This window comes from Brassica napus, chromosome C4 (assembly GCF_020379485.1).
Source record: "Brassica napus cultivar Da-Ae chromosome C4, Da-Ae, whole genome shotgun sequence".
Classification (NCBI taxonomy): Eukaryota; Viridiplantae; Streptophyta; class Magnoliopsida; order Brassicales; family Brassicaceae; genus Brassica; species Brassica napus.
In genome coordinates, this window is record NC_063447.1 from 7,756,678 (window position 1) to 7,784,049 (window position 27,372).

General features: G+C 34.8%; 3 protein-coding genes and 1 pseudogene across 5 annotated transcripts; 3 read left to right on the forward strand and 1 right to left on the reverse strand.

The window, feature by feature from the left end:
* The first annotated feature begins 2,645 nt into the window (after positions 1–2,645).
* On the forward strand, positions 2,646–3,560 carry LOC125585766. The gene has a single exon (XM_048755421.1). The coding sequence runs from the start codon at positions 2,646–2,648 to the stop codon at positions 3,558–3,560; it is 915 nt and encodes a 304-aa protein (XP_048611378.1).
* A 6,926-nt stretch (positions 3,561–10,486) lies between these two features.
* On the forward strand, positions 10,487–12,377 carry LOC106396482 (transcription factor AS1). 3 transcript variants are annotated; one of them, XM_013836877.3, is made up of 2 exons: positions 10,487–10,686; positions 11,079–12,377. In XM_013836877.3, exon 2 carries the CDS (start codon positions 11,124–11,126, stop codon positions 12,195–12,197), a length of 1,074 nt encoding a protein of 357 aa, XP_013692331.2. In that variant the 5' UTR covers positions 10,487–10,686; positions 11,079–11,123; the 3' UTR covers positions 12,198–12,377. The 3 variants fall into 3 exon arrangements, with proteins under 3 accessions (XP_013692331.2, XP_022557987.2, XP_048610791.1); XM_022702266.2 differs by lacking the exon at positions 10,487–10,686 and adding an exon at positions 10,705–10,786; XM_048754834.1 differs by lacking the exon at positions 10,487–10,686 and adding an exon at positions 10,733–10,941 and having other exon boundaries at positions 10,973–12,377.
* Positions 12,378–12,497: 120 nt separating this feature from the next.
* On the reverse strand, positions 12,498–15,285 carry LOC106392427 (actin-1-like). Its single transcript, XM_013833240.3, has 4 exons — positions 15,135–15,285; positions 14,661–15,054; positions 12,796–13,409; positions 12,498–12,710 (listed from the first exon to the last, which is right to left on the reverse strand). Exons 1-4 carry the CDS (start codon positions 15,192–15,194, stop codon positions 12,645–12,647), a joined length of 1,134 nt encoding a protein of 377 aa, XP_013688694.1. The 5' UTR covers positions 15,195–15,285; the 3' UTR covers positions 12,498–12,644.
* Positions 15,286–24,994: 9,709 nt separating this feature from the next.
* Positions 24,995–25,868, forward strand: LOC106453437 (annotated as a pseudogene).
* The last annotated feature ends 1,504 nt before the right edge of the window (positions 25,869–27,372 follow it).

The following is a 27,372-nucleotide window of genomic DNA, read 5'->3' on the forward strand; positions in this document are numbered from 1 at the left end:
TAAAGAAAGGAAGGCAGAGAGAATTATGAAGGAGGTATTTCAAGAGTGGCCTCTTATGACAAACTATGATTGTAGTCAAGGAGGTAGAATCTGGGTTTTATGGAGGGAATATGTTCGTATGACACCGGTGTACAAATCAGATCAGCTAATTACTTGTTCAGTGGGGTTGGAAGATAATGAGGAGTTTATGTGTACTTTTGTCTATGCGAGAAATCAGGTAGAAAAAAGAAAAGAGCTGTGGGAGGATCTTTGCAATCACCATAACTCTGCTATGTTCAAAAATAAGGAGTGGGTGATAATGGGAGATTTCAATGAGATTTTGGATGGTGAAGAGAATTCAAGGTTTGAAAGGTTGGGAACACTGCCTAGAGGTATTAGAGATTTTCAGAGAACGATGTTGCATTGTCATCTTTCTGACTTGGCTTATCAAGGACTGTTATTTACTTGGAGCAATAAACAAGAAGAAGGCATCATCTGTAAAAATTGGATAGGGTCAGTATGAATGATGCTGCACTTCATCGGTTTTCAACTGCTTATTCTGTATTTGAGCCTGGAGGCTGTTCAAACCACATGCGATGTATGATCCAGTTGAAGCCACCACAAGAAAAAATTTGACTTCCCTTCAAATATGTAAATGCTATTGGAGCTTTATCAGGGTTTCTTCCAATGGTCGAGGAGTATTAGAAAACCACTGAGACTCTCTTTCATTCCACTTCAGCAATGTACAGATTCTCTAAGAAGTTAAAGCAGCTGAAGCCGATGAACAGAGAATTGGGTCGAAATGGGTTGGGGAATTTAACTAAAAGAACTAAGGACGCATATGAGAAGCTTTACGATAAACAGAGGAGTACGCTTGCTAATCCGGGTGAAGTAGCAGCACAGGAGGAGGCTGAAGCACAGGAGGACGCATATGAGAAGTGGATGCATGTAGCTAACCTTGAAGCGGACTTTCTAAAGCAGCGTGCGAAGTTACACTGGTTGGACGTCGGATATCAGAACAATAAGACATTTCACAATGCTATAAGGATACGACAAGCTCAGAATATGATAAGGGAGATAAGGTCCTTGGATGGGAACACTGTTACAAATCACCAGGATATTAAAAAAGAGGCTGAGAGGTTTTTTTCTGAGCTCTTGAATCTATGTCCAGCTGAGTATCAAGGAGCTACGAAGGATGAGCTAAAAGATATCTTGGATTTCAGATGTAGTTTGGAGGATTGTAGTATGTTGGAGGCAGAAGTAACTAAGGAAGAGATTCATAAGGTTCTTTTTGCCATGCCAACTAGCAAATCACCTGGTCCTGATGGGTTTCCATGCGAGTTCTTCAAAACTACATGGTCTATCATTGGGCATGACTTCACGGTAGCTATTCAGTCGGTTTTCAAGTTTGGGTTTCTCCCTAAAGGGGTAAACTCCACGATACTAGCTCTGATCCCTAAGAAGACGGACTCTATGGGGATGAGGGATTACAGGCCGATTGCGTGCTGTAATGTTTTATACAAGGTAGTGTCTAAGATACTAGCTAACAGATTGAAGAAGTTATTGCCAAGAATAATCTGCGAGAACCAGTCAGCTTTTATCAAAGGTCGATTGCTCATGGAGAATGTGCTCTTGGCTTCAGAAATGGTGAAGGATTATCACAGGTCTTCAATTCCTCAAAGGTGTGTAATGAAAATCGACATCTCTAAAGCTTTTGATTCTGTTCAGTGGGAGTTTGTTCTGAAGGGATTAAAAGCATTGGATTTTCCAGAAAAGTATATACATTGGATTAAGCTGTGTATCACGAGTTTGTCTTTTTCAATTCAAGTGAATGGGGATCTTGTTGGCTACTTTCAGAGTGCGAGGAGTCTGAGACAAGGCTGCTCGCTTTCTCTTTATCTCTTCGTGTTTTGTATGAATATCCTATCTAAGAAGATTGATAGAGCAGTGTTAGAGCAAAAGTTCAAATACCACCCCCGGTGCAAATCTCTCTCCCTCACCCACTTGTGCTTCACGGATGACTTGATGGTGTTTGTTGAGGGATCAAAAGAATCCATTGAGGGTGCTATTGAGGTGTTTAATGACTTTACGGTATGGTCAGGTTTGAAGATCAACATTGAGAAATCCACAATCTATATGGTTGGTGTTTCTGCAGAAGAGAGGACAAGAATATTATCAAACTTTCCCCTAGCAGAAGGAGCTCTCCTTGTGAGGTACTTAGGTCTCCCGCTCATGACTCAGGCTATGAGAAAGCAAGATTATCAGCCTCTAGTAGAGAAAATAAGAGGTAGGATCAACACTTGGACCACTCGTTTCTTATCTTACGCAGGCTGGCTGTTGCTGATCAAAGATGTCCTCATGAGTATTGTCAATTTCTGGTCTGCTGCATTTAGACTTCCGAGTCAATGTATTAAAGAAGTAGAGCAACTTTGTTCAGCATTTCTGTGGACTGGTCCTAATCTTAAGTCTACTGGAGCTAAGGTTGCGTGGACTGAAGTCTGTAAGGAAAAAGAAGAAGGTGGTTTGGACTAAGGCCTCTTAGAGAAGTAAACAAAGTTAGTGGTTTGAAGCTTATTTGGAGACTGTTGAATGGGAATTCGTTGTGGAGAAAATGGGTGAAGGTTAACCTGTTGAAGAAGAAGAGTTTTTGGGAAGTAAAAACTAATATGCAAACAGGATCATGGATGTGGAGAAAATTGCTCAAGCTCAGGGAGGTTGCTAAGAGTTTCTACAGGAAGAAAATTGGTAATGGGCGTCACACTTCATTTTGGTTTGATAAATGGTCAGAGAGAGGAGTTCTGGTTGACTTACTGGGAGCTAGAGGCTTTATCGATATAGGTATTAGAAAAGAAGCTACTGTTGAAGAAGCAATCCTCTGTTTCCGTAGGAGAAGAAGGCATCGTGTGGAGATTCTGAATGAGATTGAAGAGGAGTTGGCAAGGTTGAAAGACAAGTTGTGTGTCGAAGTTGAAGATGTTAGCCAGTGGAAAAGGGCGTCGGGCTTTAAACAAGTTTTCTCGACTTGTGAGACTTGGAGACTGATTAGAGAAGAGAAGGATACATGCGACTGGGCTAGTTGTATTTGGTTCTCGCAAGCTACCCCGAAGTACGCATTTATGGCTTGGTTGGCTAACCTGAACAGACTGTCTACTATGGATAGGATTGCTCGGTGGAGTCAAGGAGTGGATACTACTTGTGTGCTTTGCAAGAACTCACCGGAAGACAGGAATCATCTGTTCTTTGAGTGTGCTTATTCATCTCAAGTTTGGGAAAGTCTCAACAGAGGAATCATGGGAACTTCTTTCACAAACTCTTGGTCTTGGTCTGATATAGTGCAACTAATTGTTGGAAGATCAATGGAAAAGAAGCTGTTCTTTTGTCTCAGGTACACTTTTCAGAGTGCAATTCATGCACTGTGGCGTGAGAGAAATAGAATCAGGCATGGAGAAAAAATGCTGCCATTGATAATTTTGAAGAAAATGTTGGATAAGGGAGTGAGAAACAAGTTGAGTCAGTTGAGATCAAGGGGAGTGAAGGGAATGGAGGATACATTACAAGTATGGTTTGGCACAAGAGGGTGATAATATTAAGGAGTAATCTCAGTACATAAATTAGCGTAAAGGATGCACTTTTGATATATAAAGGTCTTTTTGATGAATAAAAATTTAACATTCATTCAAAAAAAAAATAAAAAAAAATAAATACAAACGTTTACAAAATGCATAAACTTTCATCTTATACAAATCTCGTAAATACCCAGAATATGGAAGACAAAGGTGGGATCTTCATTGTTATCCATATCTCATCTGACAACCTCTTATCTGACCATTGCGCACTTGACCTCCCCCCCCCCCCCCACTCTCATGTCCACAGCCACCACATCCACACAACTGCCGTCCACACCGATCACATCCACACGTCACGACATCAACAACATCAACACAACCACTGACCATGAGAACCCCGTCCACAACTCTTCCGACCACATCAACAATATCCACACACACATTGACCAAAAGAGCTACCATCACCTCCATAAATCACCACCTCCAGTATCTCCTCTCCCTCTATTACCACTTTCGTATCCACCACCGAGAGTTCCATCCACAACTCTTCTGGTCACATCAACACAACCACTGACTACGAGAACCCCGTCCACAACTCTTCCGACCACATCAACAATATCCACACACATTGACCAAGAGAGCTACCATCACCTCCATTAATCACCACCTCAAGTATCTCCTCTCCCTCTATTACCACTTTCGTATCCACCACCGAGAGCTCTATCCACAACTCTTCCGGTCACATCAACACAACCACTGACTAAGAGATCCTCATCCACAATTCTTTCGACCACATCAACAATATCCACGCACACATTGACCAAGAGAGCCACCATCACTTTCATAGGGTTTGGCCGAGAAAACAGACTCAACTAGTTGTTCTAAGAAGCGGGGTCTAACTTTCCATGTGGAGTTTGTCTGTGAATCAAAGGAGGCGGAGAAGAACAGAGATCGAGATCGAGAACTAATCGGCAAGAGCGTTGAAGACTACGCGGCGGCGGTCGGGGCCAAGGAACGATCCAGATACTGAAATCGAGAGGTGGAACACGGTAATACGATGTCGAGAGAGACGAATCAAGAAGATTTAGAGCGGCATCGAAAGTATCTTTCTCAGATTACAAATTTGTCGCACGGGAGAAAGGGGGTAGGGTTTCGTCGTTTCATAGTTTTCTCAGATTAGGGATTTTGTTTGAAAGAGGAACCGACGCCAAAGAGATAAAGTGATGTTATATTTAGATTTTTAATTTATCTTATTTGTCTAGATAGATAGTGTAACGAAATGAGATGTCCTTTAGTTAGAGGTTATGTTGGTAATTTTGTTAGGGTAATGTGTCTTGTATGTTCAATGTGTCTCTTAGTGTAATTGACAGCTTAGAATGTGTCTCCTAGGGTAAAAATTTCATAATCAATCCGAAGAATTTTATATTAACTTCACAAACACTTTTTAAAAGAAGCAGATACATAGACTACCGGGATTGTAAAACTCTTATAACCCTTTACAGATTTTAACGAGCTACGAAAGGTATGACTGGTTTTCCTACTACCACTCACAAACGCAGTTTTTGCGGTTGTTAGCGGTTGTTGGCGTTTTATAACAATCATTCAAACTGCTATAAACCGTTTCAAACTGCTTCAAACCTCGTAAATCCAAAAGTTGGTTCCACCTAGCGTTTACGGTTGCGGGAAGATAAATTTTTTTTCTTTTTTTTAAACAATATAAATACAAAATAAAAATATTCAATAAAAATTTTAAATTTGAATTATAAAAATACTAAAATATATTTATTATATTTTAATTAATATTATAAAATTTTAAATTAAAATTTTTTCCTATAATTTTTAAAATTTGAAAACTATAATTTTCTAAATATAATTTTTATATTTATTATAATATTATGATTTTTGATATTTTTATGATTATAGAAAATGTAAATATTGTTAATTTATTATTTAATCACTGCTGCATTTGGTAGTTAACCAGTCATAAGTATCCTCGCAAACGCACTAATTTCTAACCGCAGAACCAGTCGTACAAATCTCTTAAAACCGCTAGAAACCGCAACCACCCGCATCCGCAAACTCTCACAACCGCAACCGCTGCATTCGAACCAGTCAGACCCTAAGTTTAGTGATATAGTTTAGAGAAAAAAAAACAGTTATAAAAGTTTAGTACTTGTTGATAAAAAAAAAGTTTAGTACTTTAAGTTTTGATTTAATTTTGTTCATTAGATAAAGTTTGAGAAACTAAAAGCATTTCCAAAAGCAATTTTATCTCAAAAATCAATTTTATTTGTAAGATTGGAAGAACTTTAAGGTTTGAAGGTGTTTCTCTCCAACGGCAAAACTTTAAATCTAACCTTAGTAAAATATATATTTGCATTTTAGCCTTTGATATTAATCAAAACTGATTAAAGTTATCAAAACTTTTTTATATAATATATTAAAGTAATATTATTGACAACATTGATTAATAAAAAACTATTTTATAATAAATAATAACTGAAAAAAAAATTAAATCATTAGTCACAAATAAAATACTAAACTACTCATATAATTAATTTTGTAAGCTTTTATATATGATCAACTAATGAAATTTAAAATAATAAATTAACTTTTTAGTAGTTATATATCAGTTATGAACTAAATTAGTATTTACATATAAAATATTAAAGAAATATAAAAGTTATAAGGATGAAAATGACAGATATTAAAGTTAACAAATTATTTAGAAGACAAATAATTGTGAGGACTCAAAAAATATGAAATCTCAAATATAAGGTTTTGTACAATGAAACATTATATTTGAGGTTTCACTGTACAAACTTTATATTTGAAGTTTTGAGGTTGTTTTTAGAGAACATCTAATCTATTAATTTAGGGTTCAATTTTTATCTACCATCAACAAGTCATAGTAAGACCACTAAAAATTTTGCTAATATGACATATTTGATTATTTACATTAATAATAAACCAACTATAAAATTGAAATTTATTCTTTTTAATTATAACAAAATTTGTTGAAAAAGAATATAACAAAATTTTACTTAAAATTTTAAATATTTAATTTCGTAAGTAGTAATATAATATTGTTATAAATCAATGTTAACTAAAATTTTATTATAAAACAAGAAAATAAAAATTATATACTATTTTTTTATAAATTCTATGATTAAATTCTATATTATATAAAAATAGAAGTGCTATATGAATTAAATATGACAAATTATATTAAATAAGTAAGTTAACAATTTTTTTTAAACCGTTTCATTTATATAAATTATCGCTCATCATTAAAATGAGTTAAATTTCTTAAAGTATATAATGTTTTTATACAAAATTAAATTTATTAACATAGGTTAAACATTTATATCTACAACTATATACTATCTTTTTATTTATTTTGAAACTCTCAAAATATATTGTTTAAAATATTTATATATAAAACATAATAGTATATAATAACATTTAGTTAATATACTATTTAAAAAATATGTTATTAGAAAACTATTAAATTTTAGTAATTAATTTAAAATATTAATGACAAATCAAGATTTAATTATACTTTTTAACTATAACAAAATCTGTTGAGAAAATTTTTGAAAATATTACCAAATATTCAAATATTTTTTATAAAAAAATATGTTAATGTAGTAACTTAAAAAAATTCAAAATTTATGTAATCTTCCAAACTCAAAAAAATAATAGTGTAATTTTTTTAAGTTATCTAAACAAAATATAAATTTTATAAAATAAATCTGCAAACTCAAAATGATAATAATTCAAATTTTACAAAAGATAAAATCATAGATAATAAATAATAAATTTTTGAAAGGCACCACAAAAAAACAAACTATATATGTTGTGAAAATTATGCAGTCAAATATTTTGAAATCTTAATTAAAAAATAAAAAGAAAACTTAATAACATAACATCCAAAAATATCATATGTCAATAAAATTTACTAAAATAATATGATAGATTCTACTATGTATAAAATTTACTAAAATAATAGGGTTATATTATTAATACAAAAAGTGTTTTATTTATAAATCCTGTAAAATACTAAAATAATTTATGCCAAAGTATATTTTTTTAAACATAAAATGTAAATATAAACTATCTTAAACATATTTATTTTCTATAATATAAATAAATAAATTTAAAAAATGTATAAATTTTTTTAAAAAAATTTGAAGGAGGTACCTACTTGATTATTTCATATTGTTATTTTATTTTACATAACTCAAAAATATATTAGTAAGTAATAAAAATTAATAACAAAGTAAAATGTATTAAACAAATCACTATATATTAATAATGCATAATAAAAATATAAACAATAATATTATTGAGTTACACAATATATAATACTAAAATGAAAATTATATATTTAAAACATTTGTAAAAATATCAAATACATTTATAAAATAAAACAAGTATCCGCACAGACGTACGGGTTAAAATCTAGGAAAATCTTATATTTGAGAGTTTTAAGGTTGCTTTTATAGATGCTCTAAATCTGAATTGAATTTCAAAGATATTCTCATTATATAAATAAAAATATTCTTAATGTATCTAATTTTAAAGTTATCTTTGGGATATTTTTTTTACAACCTATAATATTTGGAATTCCAAAAAAAAAAGCAAATTTTTTTTAGTGACTCTTTAAAGAATTCAATTTAAGGAATATCTGAAGAAGAAAATCAAAATGACTATGGATACTAGAAAGAATTAGAGAAGCAAAGTGAGAAAATTCAAAATTGTAACGCTTTATGGTCTGAAAATATAAAATTTGACGCTGAAATGATCAAAGTTGACTCAAAAGGTGAATAAAAGTCTTGAAAATTATGATAATAAATTTTGAGAATAGTTATGATTGATGTGAAATAATGTCTACAAATAAAAGAGAATATGATGTTTTCGGTGAAAAGAATGTCATATTTATTTATTTTACCTTTGATGAGGCTGAACTGAATTCGAGTCATGAAATTATTATTCTCATTGGATTTGGAGTTTCGGTAAACCAGTACAAAATATCCAAATGTTTTTCATCTATCACTTGTGCTAATCTCTTGACAAGCCATTATTTATCTTCAAACTATTTTAAATCCGTACAACTAGCAAATTCGATGCTAGAAAGCTTGGAAAAAACTCTCATACCTTATCTTTTGTTATATTTAATTAATCCAATGCTTTTATGTATCACATGCAGAAGATAAACAATATCTGGTTTAATCAATTTCCCATGAGCAGAAGTTTTAAAAAAGTAGTTTAGCAATCGCGGTGATGAGATATATAATTACAATTAACTTTTGTCTTTGACAAAAAAATACTACGAGTTTCGTCCCAATTATTACAAAACAAAAGTTTTAAAAAGCATTAAAATATATACATATTAAAAATCATTCTTCAGAGATTTTCTATTATAAAAATGGATTGAAGATGCTCTTGCAACCACATACTTTATCTACCTAATTATTTAAGTAATTATAGAACCAACCCATAAAGTTATATTAAAGCTATAACATTTGAATTGTGTTTAACCTATGAGATTACAAAAGAAGATTATAGGTACGATGTCAAAATATTTATGAATTGTAATCTATTTTTTATCAAACTTTTTAAAAATTTGATAAAAAAAAATAATCTACTAAGAAATAAATTTGGCCTAAGAAATAGTCGATAGATGTGCTTATACAGGGAACATGTCTGCTTCATTGTTGGAATACTCTAATTTGGTAAAGTGTCAGTCGACTAATTAATAAATTGACAGGAACAAATATGAACAAAATATATCCGGGATTGAAATGTAAATTATTTTTGAGTGAAATGAGCTTTCAAGTGAAGGAATAGAATTGCAAATACAACATCAAATTTTTTTTTTGAGTGTTTTATAAACAATGTCACACGCCTAAATATTAAAAACTAACTAATCTTTTAAAAAAGCATAATACATTTTAGGGGTGGACACTTTACCCGATATCCGAAACCGCACCCGAATCCGATCTGAAAAACCCGAACCGAAGTAGCAAAATATCTGAACGGGTATTGAATTAGGAGAGATTGAATATCCAAACGCGAACGCGTAATATCCGAACCCGAATGAATATCTGAAGATAACCGAACTTATGTATAATTAACCATATATTTCTAGTTTACATCTCTCATTTTATATAAAATATTTATATTAATACTACACATACCTTAAGTTCATATGGTATACATAGAATTATGAAGAAAATTATTTTTAACTCACTTAAAATGCATGTCAAACTTTATATTTCAAAAATTAACAAAAAGTTACATCCAAAATTTAAAAACAATAATCAAATTAATGTATTTTTTAGTTTCAAAATGTTATGTCCAAATCTATTAAGAATTCAATCTATTAAAAATAAAAAATTAGTTAAATAAAAATTATATTTTTAAATACAAGAAATTTGAGAAATAAAAATTTTAATTTTTTTCTTTTCAAAATCTAAATATCCGAACCCAATCAGAAATAACCGAACCCGAACTAAAAATATCCGAACCCGGCCCGAAGTACAGAAATACCCGAACTGATTCTATACCTCTATACCGAAATACTCGAAAATCCGAAATACCCGATCCGAACCCGAGCGCTTACCCCTAATACATTTTTAGCAAATTTACTTTATATTGTTCTTTTTACCAGCTACTTAATTCTAATCTATAATCATAAATTTAAATTTTTACATAATGTAATCAGAAAAGAATTTGAGATCCCAATGTGAGTAGAAAATAAAATAAAGATCCCAATGTAAAATAAAATAAATTAAAAATCATATTCATACCAAAAAAAAAATCATATTTAATGGAATTTAAACTTTTACCTCCACGCGCCACTGTCAGAAAGATTTTTCTTCCCCACTTGTGCGTAAAAAAGGAAAGAAGCCAGTGTCGCAGTCGCTAAAACCCTTTTCTCAATTTTCTTTCTACTTTTAATCTTTTTATTTATTTGCCGTCTCTATAGTCTAATCACGTAAGTTGTCTGGTTTTTAAAGCCTCTCTCTTTGGTCTCCTCTTTGAGTTTCTCTTCCATCACGCCGACGAAGTTAGATATATAATAATAACATCTACTATATCCGATGGAAGAAGTTGCTCTTTGCAATATTATTTGGTGAGCATTTCTTGAATTTAATACCTGTTCCTTCACACACACGCTCTCTCTCTCTCTCTTATCTTTAATTGTGTTAGTGTATGCTAATTAGTGTTTTGAGGTCAGCATCAACTCCCCTGTATAGTTATGATAAGAGATCATTTGCAAAAAGTCTTGCTTTTTTTGTCATTCTCTTATCTCTTTGGTGGTTCTTGAAGTTGAATTGGGTGTTTCAATTTTCAGATCTCTCTGTTTTTAAAAGATTCTAGATTGGTTGCTCTGTTTTTGGTTGCTCTGTTTTTAAAAGACTCTGTTTTTGGTTGCTCTGTTTTCTTAAAGACTGTAGATTTGTTGCTCTGTTTTTGGGTCTTTTTAGAGAAAGTATTGATTTTTTTCTGGAGAATTTGACGCAGATGAAGAAGGGATGGTGTTGAGATGGGAAGGAGTGATGTCTCGAGATGAAGGAGAGGCAACGTTGGAGTGGTGAAGAAGATGCATTGCTACGTGCCTACGTGAGACAGTTCGGTCCGAGAGAATGGCATCTTGTCTCTGAGCGTATGAACAAGCCTCTGAACCGTGACGCAAAGTCTTGTCTCGAACGGTGGAAGAACTATCTTAAGCCAGGGATCAAGAAAGGGTCATTGACAGAGGAAGAGCAGAGGCTCGTGATCCGTTTACAGGAGAAACACGGCAACAAGTGGAAGAAGATCGCCGCGGAGGTTCCAGGGAGGACGGCGAAGCGGCTAGGGAAGTGGTGGGAAGTGTTCAAGGAGAAGCAGCAGAGAGAAGAGAAAGAGAGTAACAAGAGAGTCGAGCCTATTGACGAGAGTAAGTACGATAGGATCCTCGAGAGTTTCGCTGAGAAGCTTGTGAAAGAGAGGTCCTCTGTTCCTGCGGTGATGGCTAGTTCAAACGGAGGGTTTCAACAAGCTCCTCCGCCTCCTAATAATAATCATGTGATCCCTCCTTGGTTAGCTACTTCTAACAACGGGAACAATGTTGTTGCAAGACCTCCCTCGGTGACTCTCACTCTATCGCCTTCGGTGGCTGCAACACCTCCTCAACAACCTATCCCATGGCTGCAGCAGCAGCAGCCTGAGGCCAGCCCGGGAGGTCTTGTGTTAGGGAGTATGATACCGTCTTGTAGCGGTAGTAATGAGAGTGTGTTCATGTCAGAGCTAGTGGAGTGTTGTAGAGAGCTGGAGGAAGGGCACAGAGCTTGGGCGGAGCATAAGAAGGAGGCGGCTTGGAGGCTAAGGAGGTTAGAGCTGCAGCTAGAGTCAGAGAAGACAAGTAGACAAAGGGAGAAGACTGAGGAGATTGAGGCAAAGATGAAGGCTCTGAGGGAAGAGCAGAAGATGGCGATGGAGAAGATTGAAGGAGAGTATAGAGAACAGCTTGTTGGTTTGAGGAGAGACGCCGAGGCCAAGGACCAGAAACTAGCTGATCAGTGGACATCTAAGCATATCAGGCTCACCAAGTTTCTTGAACAACACATTGGATGTAGGCAGAGACTATTAGACCGGCCCTGAATCCTAAACCAAAACACCTGCTATGATCTCCTCTCCTCTTTGTTTTGTAATGTAATGTAAGCTTTTTTGTTTTTGTTTTTGTAATGTTAATCAGACTTTTGGGTTCCTTAACTCAGCTTTTATTGTATGTGTTGGTTTCTCTTCTTTAATCATTTGGTGTCTCCAATGTTTTTTTCAAAAGCTTGGTGTTGAATGTAGGCTTGATAAACTTTCCATAGTTCATAACTTTAATTGATAAAAGTGTAGAAAATATAAAACATAGAGCACATGAAACACATTGCTGTATTATAATTTATAAAGAGAAAGATGTGTCATTAATCATTATTAACTCTCTTAAAAAAAATCATTATTAACTCAAAAGACAGTTGAACTCAATAAGATGAAAATGAAAGAACAGAAAAACAAAGAGTAACTCGCTTCTTGTCTGAAAAATGATGAAGTTCATACTTAGAAGCACTTCCTGTGAACAATAGATGGACCTGACTCATCATACTCAGCCTTTGCAATCCACATCTGCACAAGTTGAAACAAAAGTTCATAGTTAACTTGTTTTAGTCAAGCTGCATGATAACAAGAGACAGATGAGACTGTTGTGTACCTGCTGGAAGGTACTGAGTGAGGCCAAGATGGACCCTCCAATCCAGACAGAGTATTTCCTCTCCGGAGGTGCAACAACTTTGATCTTCATGCTGCTTGGAGCCAAAGCAGTGATCTCCTTGCTCATTCTATCAGCAATCCCCGGGAACATTGTAGTTCCACCACTGAGGACGATGTTACCATACAAGTCCTTTCTGATGTCGACATCACACTTCATTATGGAGTTGTAGGTTGTTTCATGGATACCTGGATTCTCCATACCAATCATAGACGGCTGGTAAAGAACCTCAGGGCAACGGAACCGCTCAGCACCGATGGTGATCACTTGTCCATCAGGCATCTCGTAGTTCTTCTCAACAGATGAGTTTGTGTTGGATGTCTCTAGCTCCTGCTCGTAGTCAAGAGCAATGTAGCAGAGCTTCTCCTTTATGTCTCTGACGATTTCACGCTCTGCTGTGGTGGTGAAAGAGTAGCCACGCTCGGTTAGGATCTTCATAAACGCGTCGGTAAGGTCACGACCCGCGAGATCAAGACGTAGGATGGCATGTGGAAGTGCATAGCCCTCGTAGATAGGAACCGTGTGGCTCACACCATCTCCAGAGTCAAGCACGATACCTACACATATACCAAAATAATCCAAGAAAGGCTTTACGTAAAAGGATTTAAGTATAAAACAGGTCCTAAGATTTTCGCGGCTATAAACAATTTAGTAAGAGTTCCAAGAAATACAATATTTTTAATACATTTATAAGTATACTAATATTTTTAATTATTCGGATTTGTTGGTTTGTCGGTTTGATCTTTTATATACCAAACCATATCTATATATTCTTAAAAATAATTTTTATTCGATTTATTCGGTATTACTAAATCCAAACCATTTTCTCTATTTTGATTTGGTTCGATTTTACAGGATTAAACACTCTTGAAATTTAGGAACCTATAATTATAAAAAAAATATATTTTATTTTGGTGTTTATAAATCAATATCAATACTATTATTTGAGAAGTGAATTTGATGATTTGTCATCTTCTCCATAATTTTAGGTAATTTTTTTATTTGTCATGTTTTTATTAGGTTTTAGCTAAATCATTGATTTATTATTAGGTTTTAGCTGAGTCACTAATTTATTAATTTTAAAAAAATACCCTTAATTAACCTTATATATAATTAAAACAAATTTCATTTTAAAAATATTAAATTTATATGATATATTAAATATTTAGTTAGTTTTTCTTATTTGTCATATTTTTATTAAGTTTTAGACTTTTAGCTAGGTTATTGATTTATTATTAGTTTCTAATTGATTCACTAATTTATTAATTTGAACAATACCCTTAACGAATTTTATTTTAATAATTTTAAATTTATATGTTATATTAAATATTAAACAATTGATTATAAAATAATATAATAAAATTATCAAAAGCATATTTAAAAAATAAGATAATTTTATATATCTTGTGTTGCTATCTGAAAAAAAAATATTTTTTATTATAATTTTTTTTTAAAAATAAGATACAAAATAATTTATAATTAAATATTACTCAAGCAAAAAAAATATGTAAAGATATTTTCTAAACTATTTCTAAGAGATGAGTATTTTAAAATAATTAACACAATAATAAGTATATATTTTGATGAAAAATATTTGACATATATAAATACTTTGATGTTTGATTTAAAAGGATTATGACTGCATGTGGGGACATAAACTAAATAATAATTTATTATGTTGGTTTTAGATTAATAAGACATAAACTAATAAGTATTCATAAAAGGATTATGACTGCATGTGCGGACAGAACAACTAGTTTGATTTGTATATGCTCGGACAAGGAGGAAAAAAAAAGTTTGTCACTGACCGGTTGTACGACCACTGGCGTAAAGGGAGAGCACAGCCTGAATAGCCACGTACATGGCCGGCGCATTGAATGTCTCAAACATGATTTGGGTCATCTTCTCACGGTTAGCTTTAGGGTTGAGAGGTGCTTCGGTGAGGAGAACGGGATGCTCCTCGGGAGCAACACGGAGCTCGTTGTAGAAAGTGTGATGCCAGATCTTCTCCATGTCGTCCCAGTTGTTGACAATGCCGTGCTCAATAGGGTACTTGAGAGTTAGAATACCGCGTTTGGATTGAGCTTCATCTCCAACGTAAGCATCCTTTTGTCCCATGCCAACCATCACACCGGTGTGACGTGGACGACCAACAATGCTGGGGAACACAGCTCGAGGTGCATCATCCCCAGCAAAACCAGCCTTATTCAATACAGAAAACAAGATGAAACATTGTGAATGGGATCAAAGAAACATTATCTAATGACTGAAAATGAACTTACCTTAACCATTCCAGTTCCATTGTCGCAAACAAGAGGTTGAATGTCTTCACCGTCAGCCATTTTTGGTACGTTTTTGCAAACCAAAATATTAGATTTGAAGGAGTAGAAGAGAGGAACAATGGAAGGAGAAGCTTAAATGAGGCAGAGAAGAAAGAATGGAACAGAAACGGGTCCAAAGGCTTCGAATTCGGCTCACCTTGTTTACCAATGATCAATTTGTTATTTTTAACCACCCCCTTTTCACGGTCAATGTACATATGAGTTTCAGATTCGTTTTAGTCTAAATTTAGGTTTTTCAGTTTTTTAGTTTTTATATATTTGATATCCAAAAATAAACCTTAATCTAATACAATGAGATTTGGTAATTGGACATGCATGACTTAAGTTGGAATTCGAGTTTTGTTTAAAATTTTTAAATAAACTTTGATTTTAGATCGGTTTTGGTGGCATAGAATCCGTGCAGCGCACTCAAGAAGATTCAATTAGGGTTTTCTGATAACCAGTTTAGCCATTGTACCTATGTTCCCAATCTGATTCCATTTTTTCAGTTAGCTCAAATTAAGAGGAAAACAATAATTATGTTGTAAAACTTACGATTGGATTCAATAAGTTCTTATTTCATTAATTATAAAGTGTGCCCTTTATATAGGGAATTACAAGATAGATAAAAAGAAAGATTACAAATCATAAACACAAAGGGAAAAGGAAAAGGAAAACACAAGGTAGCTGCATCTCTCTCTCTCTCTCTCTCCTCTCTCTCTCCTGCGGATTGGGCCTCTAATGGATCGGGCCGGTTATGGACATCCATCACATGATTTATAACACTTCCCCTTGGATGCCATAACCATACAGAGTTCGTAATACGCTTTGGATGCTGCCTCATTAAAACCTTATCAGGAAAACTCAGTGGGAAAAAACCAAGATGAAGGAAAAAGAGTACAACACGTATTACTCCCCCTGATGTGAACCTCAGTGAAGGTCTTTCAGTCGACGCATCCCAATCTGATGTGTGAGCTTCCTGAATGTAGAAGTCGTGAGTGACTTAGTGAATAGGTCAGCTGAATTTTCGTTGGACCGTATCTAGACGACATGGACCTCGCCGGCTTTCTGAAGCTCGTGCGTGAAGAAGAACTTAGGCAATATGTGCTTCGTCCTGTCTCCTTTGATGTAACCGTCTTTGAGCTGAGCAATGCACGCATCATTGTCCTCATACATCACGGTCGGTTCCTTGCACTCGACCATCCCATAATCTGATCGGACATGTTGGGTCATGGACCTTAACCAGACGACCTCGCGGCTGGCCTCATGAATGGCCAATATTTCCGAGTGATTAGACGAAGTGGCCACGATCGTCTGTTTCATGGAACGCCATGATATGGCCGTACCTCCATGTGTAAAGACATATCATGTCTGTGATCGAGCATTGTGTGGATCTGATAGATAGCCAGCATCAGCAAAACCAACTAAACCATTTTTGTTATGGTTAGTATAAAATAGACCCAAGTCTTTCGTTCCTTGCAGGTAACGAAGAACATGTTTAATCCCATTCCAGTGCCTTTGGGTCGGACATGAGCTAAACCTAGATAGTAGGTTCACGGCAAAGCTTATATCAGGCCGTGTGTGAGTTGTCAAATACATTAAAGCTCCTATGGCACTAAGATATGGCATTTCGGGACCTAGGACATCTTCATCGTCCATTTTGGGACGTAAGGGATCAGTGTCCAGGCCGAGTGACCTCACGACCATGAGGCTGGACAAAGGGTGTGAGTCGGCCATGTTAAACCTCTTGAGTACTTTTTCTGTATATGACATTTGATGCACAAGGATTCCATCATTTATGTACTCAAGTTGTAATCCCAAACAGAATTTCGTTTTCCCGAAATCTTTCATCTCGAATTCTTTCTTAAGGTATTCAACCGTTTGGGAAATCTCTCCAGAGGTTCCTAGGATATTCAGATCATCAACATATACTGCTATGATCACGAATCCTTTGTTTTCGAATTTCTTAATGAAAATACATGGACTGATAGGGTCATTTCTATATCCCTTTTTCACTAGGTACTCACTTAGTCTATTGTACCACATTCGACCTGATTGTTTTAGTCCATAAAGAGATTTATTCAACTTAATACAATGTTGTTCTCGAGAACTCTCTTTGTTTTTCAATTCGATACCCTCTGGGACTTTCATGTAAATCTCATTATCCAGTGGACCATATAGGTATGTGGTTACAACATCCATTAACCGTAAATCTAGACCTTCTCTCACGGCTAGACTTATTAAAAATCTGAAGGTCGTAGCATCCACCACAGGGGAGTATGTCTCCTCATAGTCTATTCCTGGTCTCTGTGAGAATCCTTGTGCCACAAGTCGTGCCTTATATCTCACGACTTCACCATTTTCATTTCTTTTTCTCACAAAGACCCATTTGTATCCAACTGGTTTGATATCATGAGATGTCCGGATTATTGGACCAAATACACCTCTTTTTCTCAATGATTCTAACTCCACGTTTATGGCTTCTTTCCACTTAAGCCAATCTGGTTGTTGCATGCATTCATATATAGACGTGGGTTCATGATCCTCATTATCCATAAGTTCAAGTGCTACTTCATAAGAAAATATATCATCCATGTCGACATGTTTTCTGTTCCATCGTTTCCCAGACAAGACATAGTTTATTGAGATCTCATTATTATCTGGACCATCAGTACCATGAAGCTTGGCGTCCCAAGCAACATTGTTAGGCACATCAGGGCCGGCCACATTAATGGCATCAGGTCCGGTTATGTCTACACCCGGAGAGTCGGGTGCGGCCACATTACGGGCTGGATCGGCCGCGACCATGTCTGGTATCTTATCAACCTCGGTTTCATTTTCTGCACCTTTCTTTGTTTTCTGAGGGTTCTTATCTTTGGAATCTATTGGTCTACCATGTTTCACACATTGTCTAGACACTGTAGCAACTTGATTGTGTCCCTCTTGAACATCAATTCTTATTGGTGCATTAGCAGCTGGTATGTATGACTTAGTCACACTTTTCGGGTCAGCAAAGGAATATGACAATTGATTAGCTAGCTTTTGTAAATGTAAGATCTTTTGAACTTCTAGATCACATTCTTGAGTTCGAGGATCTTGCCAAGATATGGATGTTTGATTCCATGAAATTTCTTTTACCATTTTACTGCTATCTCCCCCTAATGTTGGAAGTTCGGATTCATTGAAATGACAATCTGCGTATCTGGCCTTAAATAAATCACCCGTAGTTGGCTCAAGATACTTTATAGTGGTGGGAGAATCAAATCCAACATATATCCCCATCCTCCTTTGAGGTCCCATCTTTGTTCTCTGTGGTGGAGCAATTGGAACATAAACGGCACAGCCGAATGTCTTAAGATGGGAAATGTCTGGCTCATGACCCGTAAGCAATTGTGATGGGGAATACTTATGTTCACTAGATGGCCTGATGCGTATGAGCTCGGCTGCGTGAAGGACGGCATGTCCCCATGCAGAAACCAGCAGCTTTGATTTCATAAGCAACGGTCTAGCAATGAGCTGTATGCGTTTTATAAATGATTCGGCTAAGCCGTTCTGTGTATGTACATGTGCCACGGAGTGTTCCACAGTTACCCCCATGGACATACAGTAATCATTAAACGCTTGGGAAGTAAACTCACCAGCATTGTCAAGACGTATAGTCTTCAAAGGAAAATCTGGAAAATGAGCTCGTAATCGAATTATCTGAGCAAGTAACCTGGCAAATGCCATGTTTCTGGTCGAGAGGAGACAGACAGGCGACCATCTAGTGGACGCATCTATGAGGACCATGAAATATCGAAATGTCCCACTAGGTGGGTGAATTGGTCCACATATGTCTCCTTGAATTCTTTCCAGAAAGTTTATCATTTCCTTAGTGACTTTAACTGGTGATGGCCTAGAAATGAGTTTCCCTTGGGAACAAGCAACACACGATAGGTGCTTAGGGAAATTTTTTTTTTCTCTTTAAGGGTATGTCCGTTAGTGCTCAGGATCAGTTTACACATCATGGTCGAACCGGGATGGCCAAGCCGATCGTGCCATAAAGTGAAGTTGTCGATTGCCTCTTTATTAAAAGTGGCATTGGCCTCGATCATATTGACTTTAGCATGGTAAAGACCGGTAGATAGTGCGGGTATGGATTCTAAAAATTTCTTATTGCCATGGACGATTTCAATGATCTGAAGGGATTCTTTGTTCCTTCCCCCGTGGTTTCAATATGAAAGCCATTCATTCGAATGTCTTTAAAGCTTAATAGACTTCTCTTAGATTTGGGTGAATACAAGGCATCTGATATCTCAAGATGTGTACCCATAGGCAACAGGATGTTGGCCTGGTCGTGACCCTCTATGAGACTAGCTATACCCGCAATGGTGGAGATGTTGGCGTTTTTCAGAGTTAGGTTTATGAAGTATCTCTTGTCTTTTAAGATCGTGTGGCTTGACCCACTGTCCACAACAAGTATATCCTTGTTCTCGTTCATTTCTAAAACAAGATTCAAAAGGATGTTACTTAGAGACTTCATATATATAAACCATTCATTTATTATTAAGTTTTAAGTTCAAAGGAATGACAACATAGAAATGAAAAACACCAAATCAAAGAACACCAAAATTTAGATTACAAATGTCGAAATCAATCTTCAGTCTTTAAGACAATATGAAGTTTCATAGTCCATAAGATCGTCTTTTTCATGATCGAAGTCATGTTCATCATCTTGATAGGTCATATGGGTTTCTGGATTCTTCCCTTTCAATCTCTCTCGATAGAGGTCAACTAGATGCTTGGGAGTCCTACAAGTCTTAGCCCATTGATTACTCATTCCACACCTATGGCACACGGATTTATCTGATTTGGTCGAGTGTTGGGGTTTGAATAAAGTTCCACGGCCGCGACCATGACCTCAATGAGCCACGGTCATGATGGCCTTTTCCTTGGACGTGGTTGGACTCTTTATTGTCCTATGTCGTGTGTGCTTCAGGTAGTGGAGCTGATCCAAGAGGTCTCATCTGACTGTTTCTCATCAATAATTCATTGTCTGCTCAGCGAGCAAGAGACAAGAAATAAGATTAGCATAGGTCTTGAAACCTTTCTCACGGTACTTTTGTTGTAACAGCACATTGCTTGCATGGAAAGTGGAAAATATTTTCTCAAGCATATCCTGATCCGTAATACTTTCACCACATAGTTTCAATTTAGAAACAATCTTAAACAGTGCAGAGTTATACTCGTCCACAGACTTATAGTCTTGGATCCTGAGATTCGTCCAATCAAACCGAGCTTTTGGTAAGATCACCGTTCTTTGGTGATCATATCTTGATTTCAATTATGTCCAAAGATCTAGTGGATTCTCAATGGTTAGATACTGATCCTTGAGACTCTCAGCTAAATAATGACGAATGATCAAGATGGCTCTATATCGATCTTTCTCATTAGCATTATTGTTCTCGGTGATAAATTCACCGAGTCCCTTGGATTTCAGGATGATCTTAGCATCAAGCGCCCACTGAAGGTAATTATCTCCAGAGAGATTTATAGCAGCAAAATCAAGGTTGTTGATTTTCGACATCTGAAATCATAGATTATTTTTTTTAGATCTTTTAGGAATAGTTTCAATGTTTTAAACGAACAGGTTTTAAGTTTAAACAATCAATCAAGCCTCACGGCCAAGTTAAGCCACACGGCTATAGATGCGATCGGTTCAATCTTATACATTTAGTTTATCATGTAATTGCAATCCTAACATATATTGTTTCTATCAGTTCATACGATGCAATCAATACAAACAAAACTCTCGGCCAAGCAAAAGAACAAGCCACACGGCTACTTGATTTTAATTCAATACCATTCCTAGAATAATGTTCTAAGTGTAATTTGCAATCAATCAATTGTGATCAATTAGGGTATGAATGCAACAAGGCTACACGGCCACGAGGTATGATCTAGAACAATTAACCTAGCATGTAGTTTCAGATTCGATTTTAAAACAATCTAGACTAGGTTATTAGGGTTTCAGTTTAAACAAGCCAAACAATCTTAATTTATTCAGATTCGAGTTTAAACAATCTTTAGAAACAATTTTAGGTGATCAAATCAATCAATCAATATTCAAATTTAAACAATCAAAACCGATTCTTTCAAATTAGGGTTTTAGGGTTTCGATTTGATCTTAGATCAAAAGGGTTTGATTTGAGATTCAAAAACATTAAAGCTTTGATTTTAATTGATCAATAGATCAATCTCGATTTTAGGGTTTGGGGATCAAACTTTTAGAGCTTCGATTTACTCATTAGGGTTTCATCTATTATCCTATGGCTTTTATCATAAAGATTTTATTTTATGGTTTCATTCTTTATCAATCAACCCAATTTGATTCATATGTTCTTAGGATTCGAATTACCTTTAGCTTAGTTGTTTAATGAACCGGACCACCAAAGAATGAACCTCGAGCTGCAACACGAACGGGAACGATCTATACGCGAGCTGGACACGAGCTGTTTGCTGTCGGATCGCGAACGGCTGATCGTCGAACGGGAGTTGTTGCTGTCGGATCGCGAACTATCCTTGTCAAGAGCTGAGGCTGAGTTCATCTATGATCAGGAACGCCTTGGGGCTCGAGCTGATCGGATGAAGCTGAGACGGGAACACTTGCAGAAACAAGAGACGCGATCGGGTTAGGGTTCGTCGGGTAGGATTAGGGTTTTCGATTTCTGGTTTTTAGCTTTAAGGTTTTTAGAGGCTATCGTGCTGATAACGTGTTGTAAAACTTAGGATTGGAATCAGTAAGTTCTTATTTCATTAATTATAAAGTGTGTCCTTTATATAGAGAATTACAAGATAGATAAAAGGAAATATTACAAATCATAAACACAAAGGAAAAGGGAAAAGGAAAACACAAGGTAGCCGCCTCTCTCTCTTTGGCCGACTCTCTCTCTTCTCTCTCTCCTGCGGATTGGGCCTCTAATGGATCGGACCGGTTATGGACATCCATCACATGATTTATAACACAAATTACAATTTAAAGGTTTATCATTTCATTGTGCGTATGTTTTTCTTTTTAATTCTTGAATTGATTTGAGGTTATGTCTCATTCGATAATTTGTTGTTTAATATACTTTTCAAGAAGCAAATTATGTACGGAGCTATAATTATCTTTTTTTTTTTAAAAGGCTTTGGAGCTATAATTATCGTCGATGGCATCCCGAGTCAACAGGCCATTAACCAAGCCTCGCGGTTCTAAGAATATTTTAATCATTCAAGAACCTTTTACTGTTTTATATCATCATTATAAATGGAGAAATATGTTAATCTCCGTTATTACTAATTTGCTACCACATGAGAGTTTATATTATAAATGAAAGGAATACCATATCTTACCAATGCCTACATAACTTACCAATGCCCATAAAACAAATAGGAAAGACAATCCCCTTTCATCCAACTAATTGTTGTGTTTCTTTTTTTCTTTTTCTCATTTTTTTCTTCTGAAATTTAACTTTACCACATTTTGTCTTGTATTTCAGTATTTTATTTTGTTTCCATGAGTGTACTTAGTAAGACACTAGGTAACATGCATGCTTACTGTATATAAAGTGTGCAAACAATAATTGTGAAAGTTGATAGTAGAATAGGTTACATTTTTTTTTTGCCAACAAACGGCTATTCTATTACTCAAACATGAGGTGGTCTAAATAACCAGACCGGAATAGAACAACCAATAAAACAAAGAGATCTATGAAAAGATCGAACATTCCTAGCTAAAGAATCAGCAATTTCATTCTGTGTTCTTGGCACGTAGGTGATCTTGAAATCCAAATAACACATGAGGATAATTTGAATGGCTTCCAGCTCCGTTGAAAAGTTTGGCCAGGCTTGGGGTTCCTTTATCATGGCTATCAGGTCCTTGCAATATGTTCCAAAGTGTTGGCAGTTTGAATGTTGAAGCATGCTTTCCAGTGCCCATTTCAATGCTTCCAATTCCGAGTGTAGTGTTGTCTCCCGCCTCCTTAAGTTCCGTGTTCCCATAAGTTAGATCTTTTCCGTGTTATCCTTCCATACCCATCCAATTTCACTGAAAATATCTGTGGATGTCCAAGAGCCATCCACCATACACATATTATTCAAGCTTAAGGCTTGTACCACTTCAGTGTTTGGTGCCTGTGGGGGATTAGGTATAGAATCCTTAGCATTATACCAAGCCTGACATTCACTCTCTGCGTACCTGACCAGTTCCAAAGGGTCCCTGTCAATCCCCCTGAATAGCTTATCATTCCTCGTCTTCCATATGTACCAGATTATCCAGGGGTAAGGGTCTCTATCATCTTCTGGCATTCTAATTGTATTTTTCCGCTAGAAAAGGTAGTCCATATTGGCGTACATACTCGATATGGGGAAAGTTTGGGGGTTTGACGGCGTAGATGATAGTTCCCATGCTTGTAACGCTGGTGGACATTCAAAGATCGTGTGGGTTACATTTTCCTTTGGCTCTCCACATCTTGGACAGTAATTATCACACCGTAGATTGCGACGTATTAAGTTCCTTGTTACTGCTACGTGTCCCGAAATTAATTGCCATATAAGATGGCAAATTTTCTGAGGTGCGTTCACTTTCCAAGCAAATGATTGAAGTTGAGTGATGCTAGGTTGTGTAACTTCAGAATAGGTTACATTAACTTGACATAAAACAAATTTATACATGTGTGTATATATATATATAAATATGTGTGTATGTGTAATGCTTGTAACTTGTAGGATACTTCTTATCAAAGTAACCATTCTAAATTACAAATATGATTGTACCTATATATAGTATTTTTATCATATAATATATAGAAGTGAAAGAGTATCTATAATTTCTGTTCTTTAACCGTTTTTACTGACAAGGAGAAAGCTTTTTCTACCAATGTTTATTACCTTTACCAATTTTAAATTGCAAACATGAATATAGATTATTAACTTTATATTATTTAGAGAAAATTCGTGATTAACTAGATAAATAGCAATGAGTTAAAGAAAATAAAGTTAATGATGATAAAACCTAATAGATATATTCATTCTTCTGATTTCATTTGATTACAATGAAAAGCGTGGTCTTTAGTTTTTTTTTTCTGTGAACGTCTTAATGAATTTTATAACAAAACTTCATTATAGACCAAAATTTTCCAGCGATAACTCTATTTGATAAATAAAACGGCTAAAAATATTATGCTCTCAAAAGTTTATATTTGGTCAAAATTACATAACAAGTAATTTATTTATCACCATCATTTCTTTGTTAAGCACCACACGATTTCTTTACTAGGTAAATATTCTAACATTTTTATTATTAGATATGAAAAACGCAAAAAAAAACTTACAATTCATGCCTGTCAAAAAAAAAAAAAACTTACAATTCATGCTCTTCAAATTTGTTTCCTTAAATGTACTTCACATATAATATAACATATAGTAGATATTTATATTTACTTGATTTTTTTTTTTGCAATAAGCCAATAACTCATTTCATATCGTTGTGTCATTGTCATTTTAAATTTATTTATTGTTTCCTAATTCTACAAAATCTGTAAGATATCATTTTATTTAGATCTCTGACTAAAATGTAGTAAAAGATCTAAATAATAAAAAAAGCTTAAACCATATGATTGTATATTTCCATACGAAACATTTATATATATGGATTTAAAATTATAAATTATACTCCACAGTATCAGTTACACAAAAATTACTAACACAATAAGATTAGGTGGTAATAAATGAGAATTAGATACGAAATTAAAGTCTTAACGGCAACAATGCTTTTTTGTTTTCAGGGGAATAAAAGATGAATGCAAAAAGCGCACATGGAGTTTGGAAACGTAAAGGCGGACGTTAAGTTTGGTGCTTAACTTGCGAGAAGCAGAAAGGCATCGGCAATACCTTTATTAATTTATCGCCGAGATAATAAAAGATAAATTATAGTTTATATATACTACTACTACATAGTAACGGCGTTACTTCTGAATCAGTAAGAGGGTTCCAATACGTTATGTGTGCCTTTAGACTCTCCTTGTTGCCACAACCAACCAACAACACACTATAAACTCGCTCCAGTCTCCATCTCTAAACAAACCTGAAAACATGCTAAAGAAAAAAATAATAATATAAAAGCTGACAGTTTTCTTGATTTATATTCTTTACCACGTTGGATCTATCTACATCCATCAATTATTTATTTTCTTTCTTCCTCTTCTTCTCATTATCTTCTCTCTCTCTCAAGAACAAGAGTTTTTTTTTGTTTGTGCACTTTTTTTTTTGTTTGTCGAGTTTTGTAAATCAATAAGTATGTCAAAGATCACAAGCTTGATGCAAGAAGAGGTAACGTTAGGTGAGGTTCCAAAGACGAGAGAAGACGCATTTTCGGACAATAATCATGTGTTGGATATTTGTCGGAAAAGAAAGAGATTAGATGAAGGAGAAGAAGAAGAACTTTTGGACGAAGACAACGACGGCTTCAAAACACCGACCCGTCCGGAAAATAGAATCCCTGAGGTCAGAGAATGCCCACCGGCTCCGAGGAAGGGCGAAACGGAATACTTGGCGATGCGCAGAGGTAACACAATATGGTGCCGTAGACGGTTGAGTTTCTCGCCGGAAAATGCCGTCGGCTCGTTTATAACGGACTTGCAGTGGAGGACAACGTCAATGACGATCAAGAAATAATTAATAGAGAGAGATATTAAAGTTAGTTTTTATATTTTATTATGACCATTTTTAGGTCACGTTCGGAAAATATCTGAACGTTTTTTTCCCGCAGATAGATAACAAGAAAATAGTTGATTAAACTGGTTTTTTGTTTTTAAGTTCCTTCACTCTCAAATATAGATTTCTATTTCGAGATGATGATTATTTGTGCATTGTTATTTTCTTATTTTTTGTTACTTTTGATTAATATGTATATGTTGTTTTCTTTTTAATAGTTTACAATACCATATAATTTCTCAAATATGTTTTTTTTTCATGATATAGTAACCTCAAATTAATTGTATGGTATGAGAGCTCAAATTTACATTCAGGTTGCATTAGTCAAGGATGGAACAAACCAAGTAACCTTGTGATAACGGAAGCTACATAACATATTTGTTGACAATATTCAGTCACAATGAACGAAGATGATACTGTAAAGTTAAAGTTACGCAAACCAAAGTGAAAAAAAGGAAGAGAAACATGAAGAAGAAGACAGGACTCGAAAAGAGATATGATAAGAGAATTTTATAAACGCTTTAGGGATCGAGGCCTTATTTAAGTTCCTTCGACTTCTAAAGTTGGAACATCCAATGCTCAAAAAGGCTATCTCGTGAAACACTCAATCGTCTCATGTCTTAAGCTTCTTCCTTTTTCTTATGGATCTTCAAAATCTTTTTTGTTTAATGTTTTCTTTTTTGCTCATTCTTTTATTTTTGTTGCCGTTATGTTCGTTTCGTCTATGTTACTCTCTTCCCTTTATGTGGCTTTAGGTTTTGTTGACCTGACTTCTAATTTGTTAATTAATTGACCATTTATTTTGTTAATTTGATTGCAGCTTGAATGAAACGTTATGATTATATAATTAATTAACAAAGAAAAAAAGAGATGGGAAAGAGATCAATATCTGCACTTTACCTAATAGATAAATAAAGATTGTGGAAGCTTATAACTAAATGTATCAGACTATAAATTTCACACATATAAATACAAGTTAATGTTGATATATCAGAAGCTTAATCTTAAAACAGTTTAACTCTGTTATAATTAATCATGATATAAATAGTTCCGCTGAATGCTGATAAAATCAAACAGTAACCACCTAAGTACCTTAAACTCTTCTTTCTTTATAGCATAATTTCATTTTTTTCTCCTCCAAATGGAGTAAAATGAAATATGGAGTACTTCAAACCTACTCCATGATGGAGTTATGAACAAACAAAAAATAGATTACTCAATATATGAAGTACTGGAGTGAGAAATAAAATAAGATTGAAGTATTTTTACTTCATACTCATTTTTACTCCATTCTGAAAAAAAAATAGAGTGAAGTTGGAGATGCTTTATGTTTTTATAGCTTACACATATGCTATCTTCTTTAAAATCATGAGACATATAGAGCTATATGTTTTGTATTTATATATATCATTTTACCGAAAACTTTGTGACATGCATTCTTAGGCGAGGGAACATGTTTTTTTAC